Source organism: Brachyhypopomus gauderio, chromosome 3 (assembly GCF_052324685.1).
Source record: "Brachyhypopomus gauderio isolate BG-103 chromosome 3, BGAUD_0.2, whole genome shotgun sequence".
Taxonomy (NCBI): Eukaryota; Metazoa; Chordata; class Actinopteri; order Gymnotiformes; family Hypopomidae; genus Brachyhypopomus; species Brachyhypopomus gauderio.
In genome coordinates, this window is record NC_135213.1 from 32,034,013 (window position 1) to 32,061,517 (window position 27,505).

At 45.2% G+C, this 27,505-nt stretch overlaps 1 protein-coding gene and 1 long non-coding RNA gene across 3 annotated transcripts; both read right to left on the bottom strand.

Moving 5' to 3' along the window:
- Window positions 1-72: 72 nt before the first annotated feature.
- LOC143509185 (uncharacterized) lies at window positions 73-26,714 on the bottom strand. Of its 2 annotated transcripts, none has more exons than XM_076997640.1 (16): window positions 26,364-26,714; window positions 12,032-12,087; window positions 11,413-11,525; window positions 10,004-10,078; window positions 4,478-4,615; window positions 4,285-4,362; window positions 3,685-3,836; window positions 3,473-3,527; window positions 3,308-3,382; window positions 3,094-3,199; window positions 2,502-2,999; window positions 2,000-2,404; window positions 1,828-1,911; window positions 1,580-1,680; window positions 1,398-1,452; window positions 73-1,314 (listed from the first exon to the last, which is right to left on the bottom strand). In XM_076997640.1, exons 1-16 carry the CDS (start codon window positions 26,447-26,449, stop codon window positions 1,178-1,180), a joined length of 2,214 nt encoding a protein of 737 aa, XP_076853755.1. In that variant the 5' UTR covers window positions 26,450-26,714; the 3' UTR covers window positions 73-1,177. The 2 variants fall into 2 exon arrangements, with proteins under 2 accessions (XP_076853755.1, XP_076853754.1); XM_076997639.1 differs by having other exon boundaries at window positions 1,562-1,680; window positions 26,364-26,712.
- On the bottom strand, window positions 23,477-25,505 carry LOC143509820 (uncharacterized). The gene is made up of 2 exons (XR_013129794.1): window positions 24,506-25,505; window positions 23,477-23,704 (listed from the first exon to the last, which is right to left on the bottom strand). It is a non-coding gene; the product is annotated as an uncharacterized LOC143509820 (long non-coding RNA).
- Window positions 26,715-27,505: the final 791 nt, after the last annotated feature.

The following is a 27,505-nucleotide window of genomic DNA, read 5'->3' on the forward strand; positions in this document are numbered from 1 at the left end:
GGATAAATAATCAATATGAAACCAGTGTACCTGTTAACGCACATGCATAAAAATGGATTCATGTTGCATTCATAAAATTGCTAACTTTTAATAATTTCATTCACCTTATACTCTTTACATGACAGTAGGTTGAATTAAAGTGATATGAAAATACAGGTTTCTGAGGTTTAATTGATCGATGGAAAAATGAAATAAAACCAGGAGAACGTAGAAGCTACAGGAAGCCAGTAATCTGGCAGAAGGTCAAAGGTTAGCCATGTCTGTGACAGTTCAGATTGGCTGATGAACCTCTACATATTTCATATAACAAAAAAGAAAAATGAATACTAAATGGATGGTCATTGAAATTAGTCAGTTAGTAGATTACAGTCTTACTGCAAGAGGGTGTAGTTGAGTGATCATTTGCATATTTTGTGTGATGTATGGTGTTCTATGTGTATACTAGCCAGTGATGATTTGTGGCTGTTGCAATATTTGACTATCAAGGCTGTTGAACGCAAGTCCAGTTCTTCAAAAATAAGTAAAGGACTAATAATGTCTTCTCTTAAAACGATGGTTAGAAAAATATCCTCACTTACATAGAACACAGAGTGAAGCTAAAGCTATATAGTGCACTCGGATTGGATGTAAATATATATATATTTATAAATGATCAGAATCTGCTCAGCAGCACCATATAACCATTTAAGGTAACATAGGGTATATCCCTACCACAAACAAGACATGCTCAAAATGCAGTTGTAACAAAGGCCTGTAGTTACCATAACTAACATGATCACAAAGTCATAAATCAGTCAAAATCAAAAATATGAAAAAAGACATGATGACTGACTTAGATTTAGATGTTAAAACATAACTGTCATTCTGCAGAGCAAAACCCTAGGTAATAAAAGTAAACAAAAGAATCATCTGTAGACTGTTCAGGTTAGCTTCAAGTAACCTGCCTCTCAATTCCTCATACAACTTTGGCCAAGGTCTGATCTTGGACATCTACCTTGTGTCTGTATCCCTTTGATGTATCGTGCTCCCTTGGTCTCTTAAGTACCGCTTTAGTACAGCCAATAGGCCAGGAGCATGTTTTGGCTCCCTCTACTGGTAATCGAAGTTCTTGGTCCCTGAGGGTTGGTACTGAACGTGAGGGCACAAAGAAGTGCCTTTGAGGCAAAGCATAACGCCATTAGATCATCTCCACATAATTGGCAGGGAAGAGTCCCTGGTGGCCGTCTTTGCTGTAGCCCCGCCACCAGGATTTGTCCACCATCTCCACGTGGCTGATGATGTCTCCAGGCTCAAAGGACAGCTCGTTCTCGTCCTCTGTGGGGAGGAGAGCGTAACGCACATCAACATTCGGAGCTGAAGCCATACGTGGGCAGAGAGTGAGAAGGTAATGACCTGACCTGCTTGGTAGTCATACAGGGCACGCACACATGGGAGAGAGCTGTCTGCTGCGTCCTGTAGAAGAACAGCACTATATTACACAACTGGATATTTGCATGTTGGATTTTCTAGTTTTCTGAGCAAAATTTAATGTATTGTTAAAATTATAATCAAAATATTAGACCTCTCCATTCTCTGGTACCATTTCTGTCTCTCTGCTGTCCTCTTCATTATTCTCACGGTTGACTGTATAGAAACATCTTTCTGGCGTGCTTTGCTCAGAGGAGTCAACATATTCCTTGACTTAATTAAAAGACACAGTGTGGTATATAAGCAGATGACCAGTAACCCAGTTTTTGATGTAAAAATGTAGTATACATGTAAACATAAGCAGATATAAGAAAATACAAAAGGAGTAGCTTAAATACGGCATACGAAATGTTTCATTACCTGAACCATTATGAGGACACATGCCATTTTGTTCTGGCTTGTCATCATCAATCACACCATTTCCAGATGGCTTTACACACACTTCTGAAAAGAGGTTCAAATATATGTTAAAGACATAAGTCACACACAATCCAGCTTGGCCTCATATTGCAGATACCACTTCTCTCCTTGCCTATTTTATTTGTAATATGTTCCTCAATCTCATCCTCTGGGTTTTCCACCAGGACTGGTTCTTTACTCTCCCATACATCCGGCTCCAGTTGGTCCAGATTTGAATGGAACATCCCAGTCTCTTCAACTTCTCCCTGATGAGATCCTTCATCCTCTGTAGGTTCCTCCACCTCCACAAGAGAGCAGATCACGGTGTCGACACTGGCGTCCAGATGTGGCACAGGGGACTGCTCTGGTTGATCAACATCCACACTGTTCATTGTTTCGGATTCTGAGGGTGGAGGGGAGATTATGTCCTCTTCCTCTGATTCCACCACCTCTTCGTCTTCTTCTACCACTGTTTCTTCAGCTTTAAAACTGATCTCTGGCGATGGCTCACTCAACGTGCTAGTGCTGGTGAGGATATCTGGGGGGGGGGGGGGGGGGGGGGGAGGTTTTCATTGTTGAGCAGACTACTAACAACTTGCTGAAAGAATTTTGAAGGTATATTCATCTGGGCTTACCTTTGAACTGCACTGGATTCTCAGGAAGGGCTGCAGTAGGTGCTTCTGGGAGGGAAGCAGATTCTTCCTTGCGTACATCTGGGCTAAGGAACAGTTCTGACTCAACCAGACTGGCCTGGCCATCATGAGACACAGGGGGAGTCGAGGCCTGACTTGGGTCTTGGGAAGAAGGAAGGCCCGGAGGAGAGGACTGGGGAGGAGGAGCCCTGGAGATGGGCAGGCTTGGCAAAGAGGAGAGAGGCGGGGCAGACCGCTGGACAGGTGACATGGGAGGTGACCCGGTGGGCACACGAGGGAGACGTGGAGATGTGACTGGACGGAAGGTAGGACTGGGCGGAGACGTGGGACGATTGAAGGGGCTGGTGGGCGTGCGAGAGAAAGGGGAGGTGAGGGAGGGACTTAGAGGAGATGTGGGACCACCACTGGCAGCACTGGCCCTCTCGAAGATGAAAGCCGTGTCCGTCAAACTGCGCTGGTATCGGCGAAACGGAGGCTTGCCTGAATATTGAGGAATAACGTCACGATTATGTATGTTGGACACTCTTGATTTCAAATGTTTCATCCGTTACTTATGCAGAGCAGCTGTTCTTACCACTGCGTGGGGATGCAGGGCTGGAGGTGTTTTGCGAAGATGACGACAGTTGTCTGAAGAACTCCCTTGGGTTCATGGAGCGTTGCGAAATGAGCACTGCTGCCTCCTTGTGGTCAAAAATGAGCAAATAATTAGCACTTGAGCTAAATGCTTCGAACTGTGTCCAAATGTTTCTTTGAGAGTGGCTAAGCCTGCTGATGCAAAAGACACTCACAGCTGCTTTCTCTATGGACTCACTACGTCTGAGGCGAGCTCTCATCTCCTCTTCATGCTCTCTCTGCTGCAGCTCCTGTTATAACATGCACACCACTCGCTGAATACTTAACACATCCGCCGGTCAACCGCACTCCATGAGGTGAACAGAAAATGTAACGCTCACCCATTTTGTTTTCTCCTGTCTTTTAGATTGTTCTTGGAGCTTGGCTTCTGTTCTCCTGCAAACGGCAAAGAGTAAAATGATATGAAGTGACACGCGTACTGAGACACAGAACACTCATCCGGTGCTCAGTGACCTTGCTAGTGTGTTCACGTGTGCATAGTGCATCCCGCCTCTGTTCAGTGAGCGTGTGTGTGTGTGTGTTGCCCTCGCACTTTTGATCCTCGATCATCTGCAGTTTCTGTTCCATCTTCCTGTCACGCTCCTCCGCCTCCATCTTCTCCTGCAGGACCCTCTCCCTTTCCAGACGCCTCCGCTCCTCCGTGGCCTTCCTCCTCTCTTGCTCCTTCCGCTCCTCTTCCTCACGCTGGAACATAGGTTGCAAATGGACTTGTAGTATAATAAAACATCAGCTGAGCATAACTGTACAGCTGATTTTAGTTCTTAAAATATGGCTTTACTTCCACAAATATTGGAATTATTGTATTATTTATTATTGATGAGTGCTGGTCTGGTAATGATGTTTAAATAACTATTCAAATATTCAGTTTTTTTTTTTTGCTTGTATAATGCTGTCTGTATATAGTTACATTATGATGTGTTGTCTGGTGTGTGGAGTGCTTCCTGTACACATTGAAGCGTTCCTCTAGAGCTAGAGTGTGTTCCTGTCCTGATCTTCCACTCTCCGAATTCCGTTTCAATCCTAATCGTATGCCTGATCCAGTTAATCTAAACAGATAATCTAGCCCTTTGTAATTGTGCAGGGTGGTAGATCTTCAGGACAAAGAGTATTGCAGAGGTGAGTGTGGCTGTACCTCTGCCCGTGCCCAGAAGGAGTCTCTGTTAATCCGTCTCATCTCCATAGCCGCGTTTGTCTTCCTGTAATTTGTGCCCTGCAAATCACACGCACAGCGAACACAAACTGAGCACTGATCACTACAGCGTTTCAACAGCAGGAGGTAGGCTGGCATGCTTCGTGAAGATGAGAACGGTGGGACGTTCAGTTACCACTGTCTCCTCTTTCTCAGTTGGTCTTGAGTTCCGTCTCAGCCTTTCCAGCGGTGGTCGGACCTTTTCCAGAACTTCCCCTATCTTTTCTTCGGTTACTTCATCTTTACTAGAGGCATTGATAAACACTTGAGCTTCCTATATGAGAGGGTGAAAATGTCACAGAAAATGGGCTTAAATTGCAGGTAATTCTTTGTCCAACATTAACATAGGCCTACAGGGCATCACATTTCCTTAGATTGCAACTTCGGTCTTAGTCTAATATTTAATATTTTTCAGTCTCTTAACGGTTGTAATCCATGATGTGTAATTCACATTTCTACCCTTTATTGACCAAAACAACACGTAACTTCAAACCTCACTACCGAATACCAGGAAAATGAAAGCGAGAGCTGAACGCTTGGCAAAACGCACCTGGAAGTTCTTGCTTTGACAGTTATGGGCTCGCGAATTTACCGCGGACGATATGTGAATAATGACGCGTGCTGTGCGCGAGCGCCAGAGATTTAGGACTCCGTTACTGCGGTCGCGTGAGCGTCTACTCTCGCGCTGGAACCCGCGAACCGTGCTTTTCATTCGACTCGCGCTGGAAAGCGCCCTGTTTGCATTAGTTCTGCAAGCTTGTGTTAGTTGAAAAAGGTGCCACAGCGGTGGTAGTGATGCATAATGCCTCCACACCATTTTCACCCTTATTCATGCCACTTTTTTTTTTTACTTTCTTCAGAGACACAAACTGAATCTGGAGATGTCTGACGCATACGTTCCTTGTCCTTGAGCATTATATTTGAAAACACAGCTCAGAGGAGGGATATACTGACATTCTCTTCCCCCCCCTCCTGCTGCAGGAGCTTCCAAAGGTTGTTTTGGCACAGTCCCTCGGGCTCTGAGCGTGTGCAACTAATTTGTTCATTTGAAGAATTGAAAGTCCTATATTGTATTTGAATCAGAGGTGACAGTAATTTAAGTAAAAGGTAGAGAGAGAGGAGGGGAAGGAAGTCCGTGAAGTATACAACTCATCAAGAAAAAATGTGTGTGTGTGTGTGTGTGTGTGTGTGTGTGTGTGTGTGTGTGTGTGTGTGTGTGTGTGTGTGTGCTGTGCATTTACATGGTCGAGAAGAGATGAAGTATGAAGTATAGTTCTTAGCCAGTGACCACAGTGTAGTGGAACACACACACACACACACACACACACACTTACTTTAGTTGTTCATTGTGTGGAAAGAGGAGGAGAAGGAGTATCTTAGTGTTCTGTGTAAATTCTCAGCTGTTTGTGAACAGTGACGAATGATGGAAGCTATGATCAGCCAGGGGCCGGGCGAACTGGATCAAATTCATGTCTGATCTTCTACCAACACCGATACCTCCGTCTGTCAGACGTATGAACTTACTTGTACGTCTGAATATATAAATACCAGACAGACAAGGGTCTATAATGTGATCATCCTTAAAAGTATTCACAGGTTTGATGTATGTGTGTACATTTGAAGAAGCTATCCACCTTGAGCACATATAGTACAAAGCTACTTGCTAAAACATTTAAAGTAACATTTTGCGCAAAAAGCTTAATATTGCTAATAAAACCATATCCATATTTGAATTATATCATGCTAACTGATCCTTATTAGCATTCATTCCTTATTAGCCCCCTTAGCTTATTTAGGGGATGTATTCCTTTAAGGCATCTTCCCAGCCAATGTGCTATGAATCAGCATGCGAGCGTAAGGCATGACCTGGCCAGGGAGGGAAGGAGAAGGGTGTGGTTGGGGGGTGTGTGTGTGTGGGTTGGGTGTCGCCTCAAGGCTTTACGTCAGCGCGCGTGCTAGCCTGAACAACCGCAGCTTCGGGACGGATTACTGCGCTGGGAGCGCTCGCAGGTCCCGGCTGCTCCATCCACACCCACCTCCTTTCAGTGTGCCCTAAAGCCCGTTGTGTGTTTCCCACGGCGAACATGCCTGCCAGGGTACAGGCGAGTTGAGGCTGAGGCACTAGGCCGCCGACCCAGACGTCTCATCTGGAAATGAGAACGATCTCCCTCCTTTCTCCTTCATGCATCTCTCTGTCTCGCTAGAGGGTTGGAGTGGACAGAAGCTCAGGCTGAGTCTGAGACATTAAGCCCTCACTGTTGCGAGGCTCGATGGTTTTCCCCCAGCCATGTTCACGCCACCCTCTCCCCTTAAGACCTTTCACTTAAGTTCACAGCGTAACTTTGGTCTGCGCTTATACCAACTGGGACCAGATCCGATTTACAGCATTTCAGCTCAGCTCGGATCATACAACCCGACCCCAGTCAGTTGCATATGCAGGGCTACAATCCAAAGAGGACACATGCTGCCCCCCCCGAGAGGCTTCTCCACGCCAGTTGGGGAGAATCCCAGTCCAACTCGAGTCATTCTGGTGATTGCTAGCATGAGCTGCTAATCCTGTCTCCTTGTATAGGTCGTTAACAGTTTAACAGAGCGGCCCAAAAGTCAGGCACTGCTTTAGAAGTCTTTGCACACCTGCTATACCATATACTACGCTAGCTCAGACTCGCCACGCCAGCAAAGGAAAATAAGGAGGGATGGAGGAAAGACGCAGGAAAAAACGACAGAAGTGCCTGCAAGGGTCTGAGACGCCACTGAAGCGCATCTCGCTAATCCTGTTGTTAGTTCTCCGTGGAAGATGTCTGGATGCAGACAGTGATGGAGAGGTTGGTATTAACATTTATCAACTGTCCACCCACACATCTGTGGAGGAGTCAGACGTGGGTATTGGTTTTGGCAAACGTCACACTTCTCACTGGAGGTGCCTTGGCATGTTTTAGTTGGGCCTTAAAAAGTTTGTAAGAGACACAATGAAAAGCGTAAGGACATGCAAACTAACGTAGGCCGGAATGTGAACATGGGAAGAAAAAATATCACCGACGTTCCTGACATGGAGATGATCACTGATCAGCGTTCTCATTAGGGATTCACAAAGGGTATGATGAGGCATATCGCTCATGACTGTTTAAGGGTCTAGATTAGACTGCATCCTTGATTCCCATTGCTCGTTAGATGCCATGCCTGGGCACCAATGGGTCCTTACCATGCCCTGGATTGCTTGGCTCCAGCAGACGCCGTCCAGCCCGGCCAAGAACAATAAAAAGGCCTTGAAAAATCGTCTATTAATTCCAGTTACTTCTCCATACAAGGCAGACTGCTATGAGCTCATGCTGAAAGTCTCTGCGATAAGTGTGCAGAGCCGGCGAGAGATGACGCCCTGAGACCGTCCAGACGCAAACGGATCCCGTCGGGGTCGTGCACAAGAAGGACTGCTGAGACAGATGTGATTGAATGACTGGATTATGAAGGAATCAGATCCCCCTGCAGGAAATGGTAGCGGTTTTCAGGGCCGTGGAGAGGCAACGGTTTTAAGTGGGTCTGGTGGGATGTTGAGTGTGCGTCCAATCAGCTGGTCCAATCAGCCTTTGCTCTCAAACGGGGTCAGTGGGTAAATCTCGAGTTCCCATCCCTCCCCCACCATGTTAGAGTCCTCTTCGCTCATTTACAGTAAGGACACAGATGGGACCTCTGCATCTGACAAGCAAGACACACACACACACACATGGGAGGGGGGGTTAGGAAGGCAAATATTTCATTGCATGTCAGAGCGGCAGGAGTGAGAAAGGGGAACAGACGACATTCTTCACATGCCTCCCATGCTGACCGGGTGATGCCTTTATAAGGCAATAAGAATACCACGGACCCCCGTGTGCGTTCGATAAACTCGTAAAACAACTCCCAGTGATTATGAAAACGCTAGGCAAACATCGCCGGCGAGGCCAAGCCGAGGGAGACCGTGGGGAGTGTCAACACTCTCACGACATCGGACGCCGCGCATCTAAATTACGGCAGAAAAGAAGACTCCAGACCCTCATCAAGCAGAGCTCCACCCCCTGCCTCCACAGCCTCCATCACCTCCTCCATCACCTCCTCCCTTCTCCTCTCCTCCTCAATAAGAGAGCGAATTTGTTTGGGCAGTGCATGGTTTGTGCACGTCTGCAGTGTTCCTTCATGCCACCGCAAACACAATAAGGCAGAGGATGAGTGAGGAGACGGCCACACTCACACCTGGTACCGGCCATTCACACACCCAGACAGAGGAAGCAAGCCAACCGCAAACAGGAAACCTTGACTGGCAGGGGTTAATGGCGGCACACCTCTCTGAGTGTGTGTGGCTGTAGAAGGGAATATCTGGAGGTATTTCTAGAGTAAGGCCGCGCACAAGGGCGACAACGTGCGCGTTTGCTTTGCATTTTGTCTGGCCATTTAAATACAGGCAAAACCTTCGTTTCCCATGCACCAGAATGAATCTGCTTAAATACTCGTAAGCTTTTTCAAATGGTACAGGAGAGTTAGACAAGTCCCTGCCAGACGACTGCGTGATCGGTACATGTCCGCAGCTAACGACAAACAAGTGCAACCTCACACACACGCGAACACACACCCGTGCACTCACACTGAAAGCGAACATGTCACTACAACACACGGCGAGATGTGATGAATATAGCGATTGTCACGGGCCTATCATTATTCATGTCTGCTGATCCACACCCTCTGTGTGAGATGGATTACAGATTTCATTCCGATGGAAGATGAAAGGGTGGTGCACAATGACTTCGCTATCATTTCCGCCTCCTTCCTGCCCCCTCTGTCGACGCAGTGTTGGTGGTACTATTGTCGTGCCCCTGTGGGCTTGTGCCTTCTGAATTCTGCATGATACAATGCAAGTTTCCATCCCAGTTGCTCCCTCCAAGCAAGGGCTGGACTTATACAGGATATGTGTGTGTGTATGTGTGTGTGTGTGTGAGAGAGAGAGAGAGAGTGTGTGTATGTTTATGTGCATGTGTGTGCATATCCTCCAGGCCAATTGCATCACGTCTGCCTTTTGTATTCAGCATCAAGACTGTAATTATTCATTTATAGAGAAGAAAGAAGGGGAAGAGAAACCCAGTGGAAACAGAGAGCATTCCAGAGCGATATAAACACAGGATGTATGTGAGGCAGAGAGAGAGAGAGAGGGAGGGAGAGAGAAAGAGAGAGGGAGAGAAAGAAAGAGAGAGAGGGAGGGAGAAAGGGGGAGGGAGATATAGATAGAGAGAGAGAGAGAATCACTGCCTCCTTATTCATGCTTGTCCTGAACACTTCCAAATGTTACAGTGAAATGAGCTCAAGCTGCTTTTGCGTATGGACTGATGGCAGTACAAAGGTGGCATGTGATGTAAAAACAACCCCAAACAGCAGTAACACGATGATAACACAGACCACAACGTCATTTACCAACTCTTATTCTATGATTCAGTGTGTCCACCAAAACGTGCAACAGGCATTTTAATGCTCTGTGACTGGGTGGCAAGCAGTGTGGTACTTTCACGTGAGTGCGTTCACACCTTAATCAACGGCTTACTGTTTTCCCTTAGAGGTAAGGTGTGTCCATTTGTGTGTTAAAGAAACCCCAAAGTGAGATCCATCCACTCGTTTGCAGAGCGAATTACGAGTCAATTACCTTGAAGAAGTTTTTGATCGCGGGCACGTGGCTCACGCACTCTGTCTGCCGAAACTCATCCACATTCTCTCCAACCTGCGTAGAGCAGAAAACCACGTCTGAACTGCACAATCACACTCAGCCGATCCACAAACATCTTGGCATGTGAATACTATTTTTTTTGTTGTAGCTGAAGCAAGGCCTGTTACTGGATGAACATAATATGTTTACATTTCAGTGAACCAAAATGGTCAGGATGGAATTAACAACACACACATGGCATTTTCATTAGCATTCCACACATGCTACCGTACATACTTTAAATGGCTCTAAAATAAAAATCATTCGTTCTGATTACGGTGAAACTTGCCAACCAAACCAACTTGAATTTTACCTTTGAACGAAGAAACATAGTTTAATAATGGACTTGGGAAGACACTGTCATGGAATAAGTCTTCTACTTAATACAAACTAAAGCCAATGACTTGAAAACGTGACACGGCCGGTTAGGAGATGAATAGCATGAGCAGGTGTGAAAAGATGAGTGTGGAAATTCAGCCAGGCTCTCGCACCACTGTGTCGCGGAAATCACAGGTGTCGTGAAACAAAACAGAAATGAAAACGCATTTGTCTACATCACGTGTTTTATCACAGCACCACACAACAACATAAAGTGAGAGATCATATCAGAGATTGAATCCGACATGTTTCCTCATTGTTGTTGCTGAAGAAGATAAGAGAATATCAAAGGTTTTTATTTTTCATTATTGTGCGTGTGTGCGTGTGTGTACGCGTGTGTGTGGGTGAGTGTGTGTTTTGATCTAGTACACAAGAAGTTTCTAATTGCACTGTTAACAGGTCACTGTGACCACTCCCCCATCTTCTCTGCATCGCCTGACTGGCTACAGATGCCACCTCTGACCTCAAAGACAACATTCCAGCTTTGTTGTCTTGGCAACTGGCACTGGAGAGGTTTGTGGGAAGGTTCCCAGCATGCTTTGCTCTGCACGTATTTGAGCTCCTTCAGTTACGAGCTGTCTGGGGGTCAAAGCGCTTTTGTGGGAAGAAGCCATTGACACATCTCATCAACAGGAGCCTCACATACATCCTCCCTTGTCTTTTCAAAGACAAAAGCATTCGGCAGCAGAACCAGCCAATGTGAAGCCATCTTAATCCCACACCCCATGGAAGCAACCAATGGTGGCAGAATATCACTGAATATCAAAATAGTCTGGAGTGACCTCATTCAAAGGGGCATGCTGAAGGGAGAGCCATGCTGTAGATGTATAGTAACGCACGACTTGCAAAGCTTTAAGAGGGTCCAGAAACCCTAGCTCTAAAGCTGTAGATCTGGCTGTTATACTTGACAGATTTGGGATCATATTTAAATAACACGGACCATCTGAGATCGGATCCCCTCAATAGCTCACCCAACAGATCATGACTATCCGTGGCTGGCCCACTTCAGTTACTCCGACCCTGCAAAGTCCATACATGGGTTTGGCAATGTGAAACTTCTCAGCCAACTCTGACAGCCCTCCAGCTATGGAGAAAGAGAGAGAGAGAGAGAGAGAGAGAGAGATTAGAAGAAACCAAAAAAAGGCGAGGAAGAAAAGGGAGGTTCACAAATCCATCTTATAAAACAGTGACCACATGACCACGGTTGGTTTTTTTTTAACTCTTAAACCCAGTCTTCCATCAGCAGGACTTGCATGTGTGCACCAGATTATCATTTCAACCACATAAATACGGCCATTCGGTGCCCCTTCAGTGATTAGTATGAATCGTTAATCTCACGTGGGAAAGAAAGCGCTCTGTGATCAGACCCTGGACTGGTGATTTATTCACCTTCAAACCATCATGCACTCATTCAGTTAAGTGATGGACAAGTGACTGTCCTTCGTCTTTCAACAGGTGACAGGACTACAGAAGGAGGACTACAGGATTTTTGTATTATATGAGAATGGCATTATGTAGGTGTGGTTTGGAACATGCCAGCCATGCTATGAATGTTTTATGCACAATTTCTTTGTGTTGTTGCTATGTTACCTCCAGAATCAGAGAGCTTCAGGTTGTTGGTGACTCCATCATATGTGAACAGCGCCCTGGGGACAGAAAATAGCTTATTTTATAGACAGTCATAATTACAGGCTCTGCTTAGTAATGTGGACCACATTTTTATTCATCTCTAAGACATCATCATCATAAGGAATACTTTTGTGTCATAGAAAAAAAAACACATTAAGGTGACAGCTATTAATAACATGCGGCTGAAGATAAACAGATCTTAAAAACACAACGGGGGAATGCCAACAGTAAGAAGGATGGTGATGACTCTGGTAAGCATCACAGATTCTCCATTAGAGACACCGCTCAACCAGTAGGCCTACTACTAATGTCACAAATTCATTGACATCAGCACCTTGGAACGTTATGACCGGGCAAGCAGTGAGGGCCATGTGCTTCCCCCACACACTGTGCCCAAACCTCTGGCTCCACAGGTCTGGCTTTTACTCATGCATACCTGGGCTTAACCCCGACAAAAACGCCCATGCCCCCTGGAGTAATGGATACACCAAATGTTCTCATTGTGGATGCCATAAAACTCTTCCTCTTCCTGCTTCTTATATTTTCTTGGCTGTATGTCAGTTTCCAGTTAAAGGCCCTTAGGAGCATATGTCGAGTTTGCGTGGACTGCAGCTCGGTCTTGACTTGTAGGTTTTGCTATGCGTTGGTGAAGACTTGCCCTGATATGAAGGTCTGCCACGTTCATGTCGGAAACAATACAGCGGAAGATGAGAGCATCTGAACCCAGGTCACAGCTGATCTGTGGTAACAAGACAGTCATGGCTACCGTGGGACTGTCATTCGAAGACGAGACTTTCCATTATTCAAATGGCCGAAAAGAGCGGCTCATAAAATGTCTGACACCGTTGGATCCTGAGCACCAACATAACTCAGTCCCTCACTCTTTGGTTCCGAGCCCAACTCCGCTCACACAAAAGACTTCAGTGTTATGGGAGCCATACGTAATAGAGCACAATGTACTGTACACTGTTTTGATTCCAATTACATCCTCCTGCTAAGAAAAAAAACAAGAAAACTGAAATGGCAGTTTGAAGGCACAGAGTTTAGCTCTAATGCAGCTCTAGGCCAAACCGCCTTGGTTTACTCCCCTTGGCTTAAGGCTTTTTTTGGAGCAGGAGGTGGCGGTTAATGGGACTGAGTTTATAAATCTCTATTCAGTTGCCTTTTTTTGCTGTAGCACTCTAACCACTGCTGCCTGGCACTGAAGGTGAGTGAAGACCGTGAACATTAAACAAGAGTTAATCATTCAGAAAATGTCGCAGAACTCTTTCAGCTCTTTTGATTAACTGAAGCATCCCAAATTTGATTTGAAAATAAATGCTGGTCTCTTTAGTTCTTCTTTTTGGGAAACAACCACAACATCTTATTTTGATGGGAATACACCATATTTGATTTAGAATTTAATGTAGATCAAGAAACAAGCATGTCGTCATTGTTTTCCTATTGTCTACCAAGGCCTGTGATCACTGGACGCCATCCAGACAATGACTCCTGTATCTGAAACAATGTCCAGACACGAACAAGACCAATAGCATCACACACACACACACACACACACACACACACACACACACACAGCCTCCAAGCCAACCCACTCAACAGTGTGCAAATAGCCTGTGACCCTATTGTTCTGGATCTTTCTGCCAGAAGAGAAATACCAGTTGACTGAATGAGGGTAATGAGTGTAGATTAGCTGCCTGCTAGCTCCCTCTGAGCCTGGTGGCAAGTGGGAGACCCTAACCAACAAACGCACGTTTGAAGCGTTCGCTTCTGTGACTTCTTTTCAAGAACGAAGTTGAGTACTGCGTTTGCAGAGGCTCAGCTCAGACCACAGTGGCACCGGTGCCCTCTGATCTTTTGAACCAATACCATGAATGCATCTGCACTGCAACTTTGAAATGCACTTTTAAGCTTTGATGCTTTGAAATGCAATTTTAGGCTTTTTGCACTTATAAGGTGTTATGACTCGTCATGTGCACGCATGTGAATATGGTGGCTGAGTGTGTTCAAATGATAGAACATTATGCTTGAGATTTTCTATTGACTTTAACACATGACTTGCCAGCATCAAGGAACTTGTGCATAAACCACTGGTAAATCTGGGTCTCGATCAAAACATGCTCTGACCGCAAGACTGCCTCGGGTCTTCAATGGTTCATCCATGGGTGAGGCTGAAGCAGTCGTGTTGTGACGTGTGCAGAGTGACCGAGGCTGCAGGAAAGGACTCTGTGACTTCTCTTCACGTCATGGTGTGTTACTGTATTCATCAGCGCCTACTGTGAGGACCACACGCATCCACAAACAGCCACGCTGTAAATGCATGCAAATAGGGCGCTCTCCACCCCGAAGCTTTCATTCAACGCGGCGTGTCCTTGGCGATAGCGTCCACGGCGATAGCGTCCACGGCGCTACCTAGACAACGCACAGCCGCAGCTCGTGTGAACGGGCAGGCAGAAGTACATTTGTTCTCCCTCGTTTTGTCCTCAGGTCTGGAAGAAAAGCTGCAGCAGAATCACTAGGACGCGCGCGGTGGAGTCGAGTGTTTAGAGAGACTGAGGTTTCATATACTGATTCATCACGCCTGTAATCTGGACTGAACGTGCATGTGTGGAAATATAAATCTGATGTTCGATCTAGAGTTGAAACCTGATTTTGGTTTTAGGTCTCGACCCTGAAATCTGTCGAGAAGTGTTTCTCCATGTTCCCCTGGAGAGCGACTGTATCGGGAGGATCAGATACAGCTGTTAAGGTCTATTACAGCTGGGCGTTTCACAACACAGCAAGATGTCATTACCTCATCAGAGTTCAGGCTGAAACGCATTGGATGGGGCAGGCACACAAACACACTCACACACACCCGCACACACAAACACACTCACACACACCCGCACACACAAACACTCTAGGGCTAGGGCTGGATTTTTAAAGACTTCATAGGATCACGTAAGGTGGAAAAGAATACCAAGGGAAGTGAACAGGTTTGCATTTTGCATATACATGGTTTGCATTTGTCTTTACTGAATAAACATCCGACTTCCCTATACCCTATATGAATGTTTAGCGTGTTTTGCAGCTGTTTGGTGAAGGAGAGCCAGCTTTACACACTGGGATCCTGTCACGCAGGACCCTGGGTCCTGCAGGGGTCCTGTGACGGGATGGAGGTCCCCTGTCCAGACAGTGGCTCAGACCTCCTCTCTCCACACATGAGGCCTTCCTGTATGGGAGAAGCCTGATGAGGACAACACAGTTCAGGGCTTGAGTAGACCGAGGGAACAGGAGGGGAAAACCAGGGACACACGCTGACCATAAACAACACAGAAGTGAAGAAGCAATATGAAAATATGAAAGGGAGGAGGGGCAAAGCAGAGAGGAACTGGACAACATGTGGAGTCTGATAACTATGTATATATATATATATATATATATATATATATATATATATATATATATATATATACCTTATGACTAGCATTAAATCATACTTTTAGTGACGCCTCATTACAACTTTCCACAGACCTTGATCACAAAGAATGGTAATGTACTTTGATATATAATGGGAGGCATTGCTCACATTCTCTCTATCAATCCCATCTTCATACCTCCCCTGAGGCTTCGTTGACACGAGCCAGTTCTGAAATACTTCTGAAGACATAAACATATTTGAATGATTCCTGCGGTACGCTTGGAGCTGACATCATCCGAATGCGCCCTGTGGATCACAGAAAAGGTTTTCAGCTAACAGATGTGAGTCATCCCTTTCTCAGGAGATACTGCTCTGCTAAGGTTCTCCACGTGCGCTCAGGGGTAACCCGCTTCCAGGGCCTGCATTCTACTTATGACAAGGATCACTCAAGAATTATGACACCCCATGCCTTTTTTATGGAAGCAGCCGTAAAGAGCCCCTGTGGTATAGACCTCCTCCTCCTGTTACTCCTTCAGGCCTCCATCTTTCTACATCAGCCTGCGGATGTATCTCGGAGCAGTTGTGAATCAGTGAGTACTGTCTCAGTGCTGACCTGCAGCCCCAGATGCTATTTATAAGAGTCAGTTTCAGCACAGAGACTCAGAGACATAGCATTCAACAACGCTCATTTCCTCTTCCCCTGCCAACTACGCCAAAAATGGCCGGCAACCACCTCTCCCCCACCCCCCACCACCTCTCCCCCACCCCCCACCACCGGCACATGCACATAGACTGCATGTGTGATTTTCACACAAGCACTCTGTCTCCGGTTGACTGGTCTTTTAGTGGGTACCCTTAACAGAAAAGCATGTTGACAAGCTTTTCATAAACTTTCCAGCAGACCTGGACAGCAATTTTGCCCAAGATGGATTCATTCCACGCGCAGTGTGGAAAGCTATAAAACAGCTGCGTTGAGTGTTTAGAATCAAATTTTGCTGATTCAACAGGTCAGACGAGAAAAGGGAAAGATAACACCAAACCGTTCAGACAAAACATGTTTACAAAAGCACTCAGAATATTTTGCACCTTAAGAAAGCCGAGTCCCCTCAGTCTTGACAATTCTTTCCTACCATTGAATTTACGACTCAAACTCATGAGTGGGGCAGATGGCCTTCTGGATGATAATGTTCTTTCTTCTTGAAGGAACCTGTCTAAACATGAGCACTGAACACTGCCTCAGGCACACAGCAGCAGCCTGTCAGGTTTGGGAGGAGCTGGGCTGAGATCATTAGAAGATGAAAGGTAGTAGTCAGATGGTAATGTTTACATGAAGCTGTTTCTGGTCTGGTCCTTTACGGCTAAATCTACGGACCTAGTTGTGACCTGGAGATGGAGTGTGGAAGTTTGACTTACTTTGCCAGCACCGGTCTGATGCCCTGTAGCAGGTTCATCAGCTTAGTCTACAAGACACAGTAATAACTCTTACAATGACAATGAATGATGGGAAATGATGTTAAATCTGACATTGATGATAGAGCACCAGTATAGTAATATTAATATCTGCTAATGCTCTGGGTCTGCACGATGAAGCACAATATATTGAAGCAATAATTTTGGAGTGAACGAGGCTGATTTTCTTGTTGCCTAAGATGACATCTAACATGACAATCCCTGAACCGAGAAATAAGAGCATTGCAAAAGTAAAGCTTTATTCAAGCATCATCTCTTCTAAGAAATGGGACCTTCAGAAGGGGATCAGAACTGCCCCTGCACGGTCAGGCAGAACTTTTGAGTAGAGCTTCGTTTCTGGCAGAGTCCCAGAGAGGGCAAAAGCTCCTACTCACGCCTTTGTTACCGGAGCTCAGCTCCACACCAGAGGCAGGGCTTTTTATAACAGCATTACCAGAGATGGCTAAACAATTATGAGCACATTGCCATCTGGCACTCTTACCTTGTCCTACCCAATACAGCATGCCAAGTTCTATTCATCTGGGCTCGGGCAGGCCCGGAGCAGGGAAAGGCGAACTACTAAAATTCACTAAATGGCTTCTACAGCCAAATGAAATGGAATAACCCCCCAAACCCTGTGACTTATGTCTAATGAAGGCATATAAAACACTTCATAGTAGTTATTGTGTCTGGGCAGTTCCTATCAGCTTTGTTGTGTAGCAAATGCGGTGGTCAAGGAAATCTTGGTGGTCTAATCTCAATTTTACGACTTGTCGATGTGGCTGAACAGGGCTGTCCTTGTAAGGGGACGACTCCCCTGGGTGGCAATTCTGCTAAAATAGCAGCCATTTGAAGAGAGGAAAATGAAAGAACAGGACCCAGGGTTTCCTGGGGGGTGGGTGGGGGTCTCTGTCAGCAGACAAAAGAACAGAGTATGCTGACAGAGGAGCCATAATGGGCCAGAGCCAGGAGAACGGCAAAACAAAACAGTGAGGTGTGCCTGGGAGGCAGCGTAGGGGGAGACCGGCGTGGGGGAGACCGGCATGAGGGAGACCAGCGAAAACAGTGGTGAAATGAGGTTGCCATGCATATTGCGCGACAGTCACAAAAACAAAATGAGGAAATGGAAGAGAAGAATGAAAGACCGGCGAGAGAGAGACAGGAAAGGAAAGCTCCAGCTATGGGTGATGAAAGGAGTAAGATGGAGGTTCGTGAGACTTAGGGGGACGGGGTTGGGAGGGTGAGCGGCACTGGAATGTGGTCCAAAGGTTCGGAAACGTTTGGCTGAGACACAGTTTTAATATACAGTGAACAAATAAACACAGGAGCCTGCCAAGAGGAAGAGTGGGGCGAAGGTGAAATGAAGTCGGAGGAGAGGATAGGGAGAGGAGAGAGAGGAGAGAGAGGGAAGAGCAAAAGCCTGGGGGTGTTTACATTTTTCAGTTAATATCTTCAGAGCTGTAGGTATTCATCTTAAGTGTTTGGGCACCTTCATTAAACAAGCCAATTTATGTAGTGGATAATGTGATGGTATGTGGTAAGACTTGGATATCAAAAAGAGTCAATTAGAGCTGCCTCCAGTGATGTAAAAAAACAGCATAGCCAAAAGGCCTGGACAAATGAGTGGAGCTAAGAATTCCAGTCATTTGATGTTAAGAGTGAAGAACCAAGAAAGTGGAAATAAAAACGAAAACATTATTTTGTTATGCTGATATGGTGGGGCATCGGTATTTAAACTCGTTATATACACTGGGCAGTGTGCGATTACAGCTAGCAAAACAAGAACAGAGCTATGCAATGAAAGGGGAGCGAGGAGTCTACAGTTACAGGTATTGATTAAAGTCTGCACATGGACACAGCACAGTATGTAACCTAAACCTCGAATGTGTAACCTGCCTTTTGTATGTAACCATATATGTTTGCAGCCATATGCGATTGGTGTGCAGGAAGGAGTCGAATCATTCTGTCTCTCATTTGCAGTAAAAGAAAAGACCTTTGTGTGGGAATTTTTTTAATGCAATTTGTCTTCAACTGGGATTTAAAGTATACTTGATGGATCTCTTATATGAAGTTCCAAGACTGAAAGGACACAACATTGTATAGCAATCTTGGAGAACTTGCCTAAACCAATCAAGTCAAACTCTGCAGTACGAGCTACATGAAAAAGACATTTTACCTCTCACTAACTTCAACCCTTTACCAAATGCTTTTAACTCTGATTCACAGCTCACTGTTGAAAGAGTGGGATGCTTATTTACTCAATTACAAAGCCACAAGGAACTACCATAATCGCCTTTCTTTTCAAGTGGCTTTCTCTTTGCAAAGGCCAGACGATTACACAGGAACCATTTACCCAGGACCACCTGCAGCTCGTTCCCCACAAACAGAAGGTGGTGACAGTTCGGGCCCCTGGGCGACCACACCCACTCCTGATCACTAAACATGTTTCATTATCACGTAGCAGAACTGTGTGTCTCGACCATGACACTTTGCACACTGTATATGTTGATGTCAGTCCATTATTTCCTCCTAATCACCCTTTCTGCTGTTTAAACGAGAACATCCCAGACATCATAAGCTTTAGTCTCATGGCATTGAGAAGCTCCGTAGCAGGGAAAGAGAATGAACATGCAGAACTGGGCACGTTTCCTGACTGAAAGAAGAAAAGCGAATGTGAGCCAAAATAAACTGTGTGCTCCAATTCCACGAGCGTCTGATAAGTCTAGGGCCTTGGGTGGGTCATGTGATGTTCGGCAGGTTTCTCTTCTGGATTATCTGGGCCTGGGGTGACTACTGAGCCTTTCCATGGAGGGACTCCTCTGAGACCTTTCTGGCATTTCCTGGGAAAAAAAACAGCATGTCCCTCACAGCTACTGGAAGGCAGGGCGGCATTCATCAGCACACTCATTCTCATCCTGCTTAACACACACATGAACATTCTTTAGCTCTGAGCACTCGGTTTTTACTCTGCCCTGTAGCATTTTCTGTACACTCGACACTCTACGTTTTCCTACTCCTGGTCACTCGTGTCACACACACGAGAGAGCGGTTACGACGTGCTACACTCAAATATTCCCAGCCATCTACTGCAAACAGCGCACCTGAAAGTGAGCGCAAGACCGATAATCTTACACACTACTGCAAGGACTCTTATTCTGTACTGCCCAGATTACACAAACTCCCTGTATGTTCAGTCCCTTGTTCTTCAGCTCTAGGTGTAGGTCTGTTTCTTGTCGTTACCTGCCCTCCACCCTTTTTGTCAGAAGCATCCTGTTCTGCTACACTCCCTTCTTTATAGTTTCATCTCAAAGCCCAAATTTTCTTTTTGTATGATTTTGTTGTTCTTGGAGCTTTTTAACCCAACAAGCAGTCACTTGTTTTTGTTACCTCACATTCATCCCATATAAATTATTGTTACACAACCATTTCGTGGCCATGCAGCTCAATACAACTGCCACATCCAGAATGGGACAGATGTGAATTACTAAACGCAACGCCGTGCATCAATTAACCTGAAGGACTGTACATCACGTTTACATTCTCGGGTATTTGCAAAGAATTCTGAAGACAGCAATGAGCATGTGATCTCATAAAAACATGACATAAAGACCTTGCGTAATTACTATCCCCTTGGAATTGAGGAACAATAAATTGCAGGCAGTTTACAGTTCACTTGGCACCCATACTAGGAACATTTAAATGGAGCAAAAACAATGCAAAACAGGGCAAGTGCATCCACGTTTTAGCAAGCCTGAGACATTTTTTTTCTACCAGTCATAATTTCTGCAGTGTAACAACACTCAAATGTTTAGAGACATCCACTTAGGATAAGTGTAGCTTAATTCAACAGGACCTTGGGGCTGTGGTCCATCTGTGGTTATTTAAGTCTGCTCTCTGCTCGCTTGAATTATTGCCGTTTTCATTCTGGAATGAACAACTTTCGAAACCACTTCTAAACAATACTTCAAACACCTCATATTTTTAACACCTACTTAATAATCAGTGGGGAAGCATTTGGTTTTCTGCAATGATTCTTGAGGTGGCCAAGACGTGACTTGAGACCTAAAACACAGACAGGTATCCCTACCAAGAGAGTCGAGCTGACACAACCCTCTGGCGTCAGACTACGTGAGGTCAGGGGACGCTTGGCGAGCAGCCCTCTCTCCTATTGTGTGTGCTTGAACACAGCGTGTTTGTCGTGATATTCCTCATCCAGCTTCTCTCCAGTCTACAGTGATTAAAGGCTTCAAGTCTCACGAGAGCCAGACTTGTGTTGGCTAAACACACAACACAAGACTTTCCCACTATAACCCCAGCTGCCCCTGGGCCACACCAGAAGCAATACACACTCATCACTTCAAAAAGAGCTACACACGTAAAGAGCAAAGACCAAGAGCCTAAAGTATTTTGAACTAAGAGTAGAAAAAGAATTTACGTAAACTGTTTTTGTATCGTAAAACTCCACAAGAGTCTCCACAAGAAACTGAACACTGGATACTTTGACCACTTCAGAGCAGTAGGGAAGAAACACACAGCATGGTGACCCTTCGCTGTGGACCAATAGGAGAAAATCACTAGTGCAATTGTTAAGATCATGAACACACGTTGCTCTGTTTGAAGTGGGTGGGCTTGAGTCATTAATGGGAGAACAACCAAAGTGATTCATTACAGAGGTTTGTTTCAACTCACCACAACATCTACACCTGTATGTTGTCATTCAACACCGCGTAATAGCTCTGAAGCCTGTGGATATTTTTCAGCCACAAATTGACCTTATTGGATGCTTTTCAATGTCAGAAGTTTAAAACGAAGAAAGAGGAAGCAAGGCAGAAATGCTTATTTTCAAGCACAAAAACTAAATTATGTCAATTTAGGATGAAGGACTGTTGAAAAACATGACCAAGTAACAGTTTAGCCAGAAAACAAACAGCACAGGCCAGCGGTATTCATACGGACAGGGACGCATTCAGTTTTCAGAATGCGCTACACATTGCTCCGACTTCACAAGGAGCAGGACTCGGTGCTCAGCTTGCTGAGGCCATCTGTGGAGAACATTATGGCCCCGCATACAACACGCCGCATTGTCCTCAGCCTCACGCCTCTGTACATCAAGCCTAGCGGAACTGCACAAATATTTTCCCATTGCTCCGTGCGGCGTTCCCAACTCCACGGAACAGAGCGTAGGAGCCATAGCAGGGCTCTCTCCACCCACAGCGAATGGAGGCAATTCCCAAGAAACCCTCAGACGCTTTTTTGCTCGATCGCGTCAACGGCTAGTGACGGCAGCCGTGGGATCTCGATGGGTTGCTGACAAGACCGCAATAACACCTACTCATGCCCGTGACATTTCACGTAGCCCTTTTGCTCTGTTTTCCCAGAGTCAGAGGCGGTACGGAAGGGCCGCACGGGGTCCTCGCAGGCTCTGAGGGGAGGATTCGTAGTCGAGTCAAAACTCACACCCTGTAGGAAACACGGGATCCTGAGTCACTATATAAGCTGCAGTGAGTTCTGTTTCTTTGTTGAGACTGGCATGGAAAACTTTGTGCCACTCATGGCAGCTATGGCCAGCTGGCTGATGCACCCTAACATCCTCATGATCTCACCGTGTGTGTGTGTGTGTGTGTGTGTGTGTGTGTGTGTGTGTGTGTGTGTGTGTGTGTGTGTGTGTGTGTGTGTGTGTGTGTGTGTGTGTGTGTGTATGTATCAGTGGAGTACATAGCCCATCATATGTTGATTTGTCCCTCCCAATAATTTTGCAAAGCCATTTAGCATATCTCAGTGTGGAAGTTTGAGAAGAAGAGGTTACTCAGTCTCCAAAGTGTGCAATTATGGGTGCAACAGCCTCCACACATCCTCTCCACCACACAGGTAGAAGATCACCAAGAAGCTATCAAACTTCTTTACTGAAGGAGCCTCTGGTTTAATTGGCTCTCAACAGTTGTCGATGCATTGGCTGTAGCCTAATTCATTCCATTTTACAAGCATTCTTATTGTTTACTTACCTAAAACAAACCCTCAAGGAGTATAATGACTTCACTGCATAATTAATTGCTACATCATCTCTGCCTTGTAACTGAGAAACCAAACATCTAGTAAATCTATGAGATTTTGAAAGGAAACTGCTAAAGTCAACAACCCAGAGATTTCCTTTGTTTGTGACTCTTTATTTGCTAAACTCTAGGTAAACACTAGACTTAAAGGCACCACTGCACTAAATATGTAGAGCATTAGTTACATTAAGCAACCATTTTATCAAATGGTATTAAATGGGTGTTTCCCAAAAAATAAAGGCAACCCTCAGCCTTGTTGGTGTGTGTTTCATTAGAAGTAATGCAAGACGACCTTCTCAATCATGCATTAGCCCATGCTCAAACAGCATACCTGGCAGCCAGGGAGACCCAAGCACCTAAGCCCCACGGAAACTAAAGCCTTCTATCTTCAGGGTTTCTGGTGATTCATCAAGAAAGGACTTCAAGGACCTTGTCCACTGCGGCACGAAAGAAGTAGACTCTACAAGGCCAAGCGCTAGGAGGCTGCAAAACCCTCATATTAAGTTCCCAACAGGGTAGAGTGACACTGATGTGGAAGTGGAAACATTTAGTATGGGGGGGTTGCATGACAAGACGTTTTTTTTTTGTCTGGTGCAGTGTTTGTGAACTTCTAAATCCAAAGTCCAACCTCTGACTCAAGGGTTTGGCTCTTGACCACTTCTCACTGCGTTCACCCAGTGGCAGAGCAGTCAGATAACCTGAGCTTCCTCACTTCACTGACAAAATTCACACCTAAAGGAAAAGGAAATCGCAAGAACTAGATTGTCTGGAATTTCAGCAAAGAAAACATATGAGCTCCTATTACACAAACTGATAATGCCACCATCTTTAACCACAATCTATTCAATCCACTGATTGCAAATACAAATGTTTTCAATCTTTGTTTTAGCATGGATAGTATGAGCATTTATTATCTTTTGAAAACAAAAAAAAAAACGTGCAGCAAAAGACCCTGAAACCTACACCTACACAAATACAAACCGGTGTAACTGCTCAGAGTGGCGAGGAAAAAGCTCGCCAGTATTCACAACAGAAAACTACATATAATTGGACACATCCAATCTACACCACATGCAACGAAGTCCCTGCTGTATCTAGCAGCAAGTTTTAAAAAAGACTGCGGAAGAAAATTACTAGCTATAAATCCCAGCAAAACTGTTGCAAAGTGCGGATAAGCTGAAAATTTGAAACCAAACAAGATCTCTGTGCTTTCTGAGTGCAAGTCTTTGGCTGGAAGAGGAGGGAACAAGCGTGGACTGAGAATTTTTACTGATTAGTGCTCAGTAATCAAATGGGACCTTCCAGCCCAAAGAGAATATGTAGCCTCGGCACTCTTAAGTGTACAAAAAATCCGAGGAGGGTCAGGGACTTCACATAACTGCCGTAGTCATACTAAGAGAGCACAGTACAGTACAGTTGAACTGTGTTACAGCTGTTGCTGACGTCAGGTCCCACATCAGCACTGCTGCGCTCCCATAAAAATCTGCCTTTAATTAGTTATACTTTGGATGAAGGGGGCTGGAGAATTCTTACCTAGGAACCGCAAAGCTTGAAAGTCAAAAATGGATTGGCAGTCTCAGGAAAAGTGACCCTGAATGTGTCATACTTCTTTATGCATGGATCCTGTAGCAGTGTTTACGAGGGGGAAATGAAAGACCAAGAGCGCAGTAAATGAACGTTTCAATCTCGAGGTTTCATAATCGTGTGATACAAAAAAAGTCAAACCGTGACATTAATCTTTAACGGTTGTGGCGCAATTGATAAACATTAAAAAATAACAATGCTGGGGCCTGTATCGCAACAGTATATTAAACGTTTTGCTGATGGCGTTTTTACTCTAGTTTCAAAGTAACTATGAGGTGGTCTATGTTGTCAAAAACAAACAAACAAACTGACAGACAGACAAACAAACAAATAAACAGACTCGTCTGTTCAGCTTTCCAGTAAACAGGACAGCAACAGCACGTGAATTGGCCCGACAGGCTCGAGCAGCCCTCGCGTCTGTTTCCCTGCGCGTTTCCACGGAGATTAAGCGCGTGCAAAAACAGAGCGCGAGCTGCGCAAATCGCCCGGGCTGCGGCTCGCGGGACATCTGTAGGAGCGCCGCCCTCCAAAACGATAAGAGAATGGCGCTGTCGGGACAGCATAATGGCACTATTGATCGCGTGTTTTCAGGCCACGACATGCAGGCAGAGCAGTGTACACTGGGGCTGTCAGTTCAGATCCATGCGCATTAACTGTACCAACACAGTTTGTGTGTGTTTAGGGGGTGGTGCGCGTGTGCGTGCGTGCCAGAGTGCGTGCGTGCGTGCGTGTTTGGGGGGTGGGGGTGGTAATCGTAACCCAGTACGTAACCTAATATTATGTAGTTAGAATTATACCAGTACATATTCACAGGGATCATCAACTACTCTATACAGAGGAACACGATCAACTAATGATACGTTAATGAACGAAAATTCATTTCGCGAAATTAGGGTTTGTTGCAGAAGACTGGAAGTTTAGCAGTTTATTTTAAAAGGACCCCTTCAAGCACGTCTGACCTACTGTAGAACTAAACATTTAATTGACATCAATTACCGTCATATAATTAGAATTAGTTCACACTAAACAGCCCAAATCTTTGCAAATACACCAGTTTCTCACCTAAAGTTCTGCGACGCTGTAGAATTACACATAATGAGGTATGATAACAGTCTTCGCGAGTTAATAGCAGGGCTGAAAACGGTGAGAGACATGATAAAGACGAGAGGGCATTACGCAGGATTTAGCTCAAGTACTGTTGCGGATGGGTTTGGAGTTGGGTGGAGAACACGCAATCACATCACATCAGACGGTGTCGTAGCGGTAATATTTACCACAGTCAGATATGCACAAATGCAGAGATGAGACGTGAGGCAAGACATTCATCTTGCCTCGCACCTTAGAGTTGAGAATATTACCAAGTACCAGGCAGACATTCATTTGCTAAACCTCCATAACTACAAAACGAACTCGTACGGACACTGGAAACGTTATTTCTATATCAAGAGCTCGAAAAAAGCCTTTTGCAGAATGCAAAACAGACAAAACAGACACACAGCATCCACACGAATGGGTGTCAAAACATTACGCAGATTGCGAAACCACCTAAAGGGACAACGCGCAGTTAAAATAGTTTCTCGGTTTTATTTGCTATGTGTTCTCAGTCTCGGTGGCTTTCCGATCAAACTCTGGTCAAAATGTTGTGCCAACCCAAGACAATTTAACGAACAAGTGCTGTTCTATATAGTTTCCCATTAGCCCGGACGGTACATCGGGCATAAAGAAAAAGAGTAACTACGCAATATCGACCACACCATTCAGAGATCTGGACTCAAGGCTGCAAACGACCCTGCAGTTATTACCGTACCAGTTGGTTGATGCTCGGGTGTTCAGGATGTCCTCTTTGGCAGTTAGCAGTGATAGGTTATAGGTGTCCAAGTTTATAGCTCGCATCGTGATGCTGTAGGTCGTTTCGTGCCCTCCACAAAGTCTGTTACTTTCAGCAAATAGTAACGGATACGTATCCGAATTAGCTTTTGTCCACGCGCATTTACAGACAGAGCGCAGTTTTACAGAAAACGTTTGAGCAAGTAGCGAAGAGTTGCGTTGGGACGAATGCGCGGAGAAAACGTCGCTGCCTGGGTTGCATTAGCTCTAATATACGACGAGGTGGAAAAGTTTTGAAAGGCAGACACACGCCAAAAAGCCCCACCTCCCTTTAGAGGAAAAAAGTCGCTGTTTGACAAATTAAGCAATGTATTATAGCTGGATCTGTTGCGCGTTGTCCACATTCGAACTAGAACTAGCAGTCATGCGTAGAAGTCCCTCTTATCAAATTTATAATGTTCAAAGTACAAATGCGCAGCGAAATAGCTTATATTCAAATGTCGAACGAAGCATACACACATTTCTCTTTACCTGAATGTTCTTGTTGATAAGGAAAGAGAAATACTCAACAGAGAAATACTAAAGACTCAATAAGATCTATTCATTTGCTTGCAAATGCAAAGGTGTCAGAATCTCTTAAAAACGGACGGAGCAAGAGAATTGCATTTAGTTGTGACTGTTAAAAGTAACGATGATTAATGCATCCCGCAAATGTCTTCATGTAAGCCAAATAACATCTGTGTCAGACTGGGGATGTTTTCAAATCAGAGTGCAAACCTTTAATGTTGTAAATAGAGTCATATTCAGTGAAGAGGTGCAGGATTTCTAGGCAGTGAGACACAACATTGATCTGCCAGTCTCTCATTGTGCAGGCATCCTGTGGGTAGCCTCTTGGAATAGCTGGCAGCCAGCAGAGAGCCCATTCACACTGGGCCAATCTCTGGAGAGACCCATGCTCTGTCTACACGGCCAATTTCATGGGAAGTGAACTTGAGGCAGCCTCAGTTTAAAAAGAGCAATGGATTTGTCTGACCATTTCAAAGTAGGCGGGGGTCTGCATTCCAAAACATCCCCTCCTGTCACACAAGTACACACACACACACACACACACACACACATACA

Coding starts and splice junctions, on each gene's coding strand:
- LOC143509185 (XM_076997639.1), bottom strand. CDS start 26,449: ATGCGAGCTATAAACTTGGACACCTATAACCTATCACTGCTAACTGCC. Junction 3,200..3,307: donor AGTCCATAGAGAAAGCAGCT/GTGAGTGTCTTT, acceptor TTTGACCACAAG/GAGGCAGCAGTGCTCATTTC. Junction 3,000..3,093: donor CCCTGCATCCCCACGCAGTG/GTAAGAACAGCT, acceptor CTCAATATTCAG/GCAAGCCTCCGTTTCGCCGA.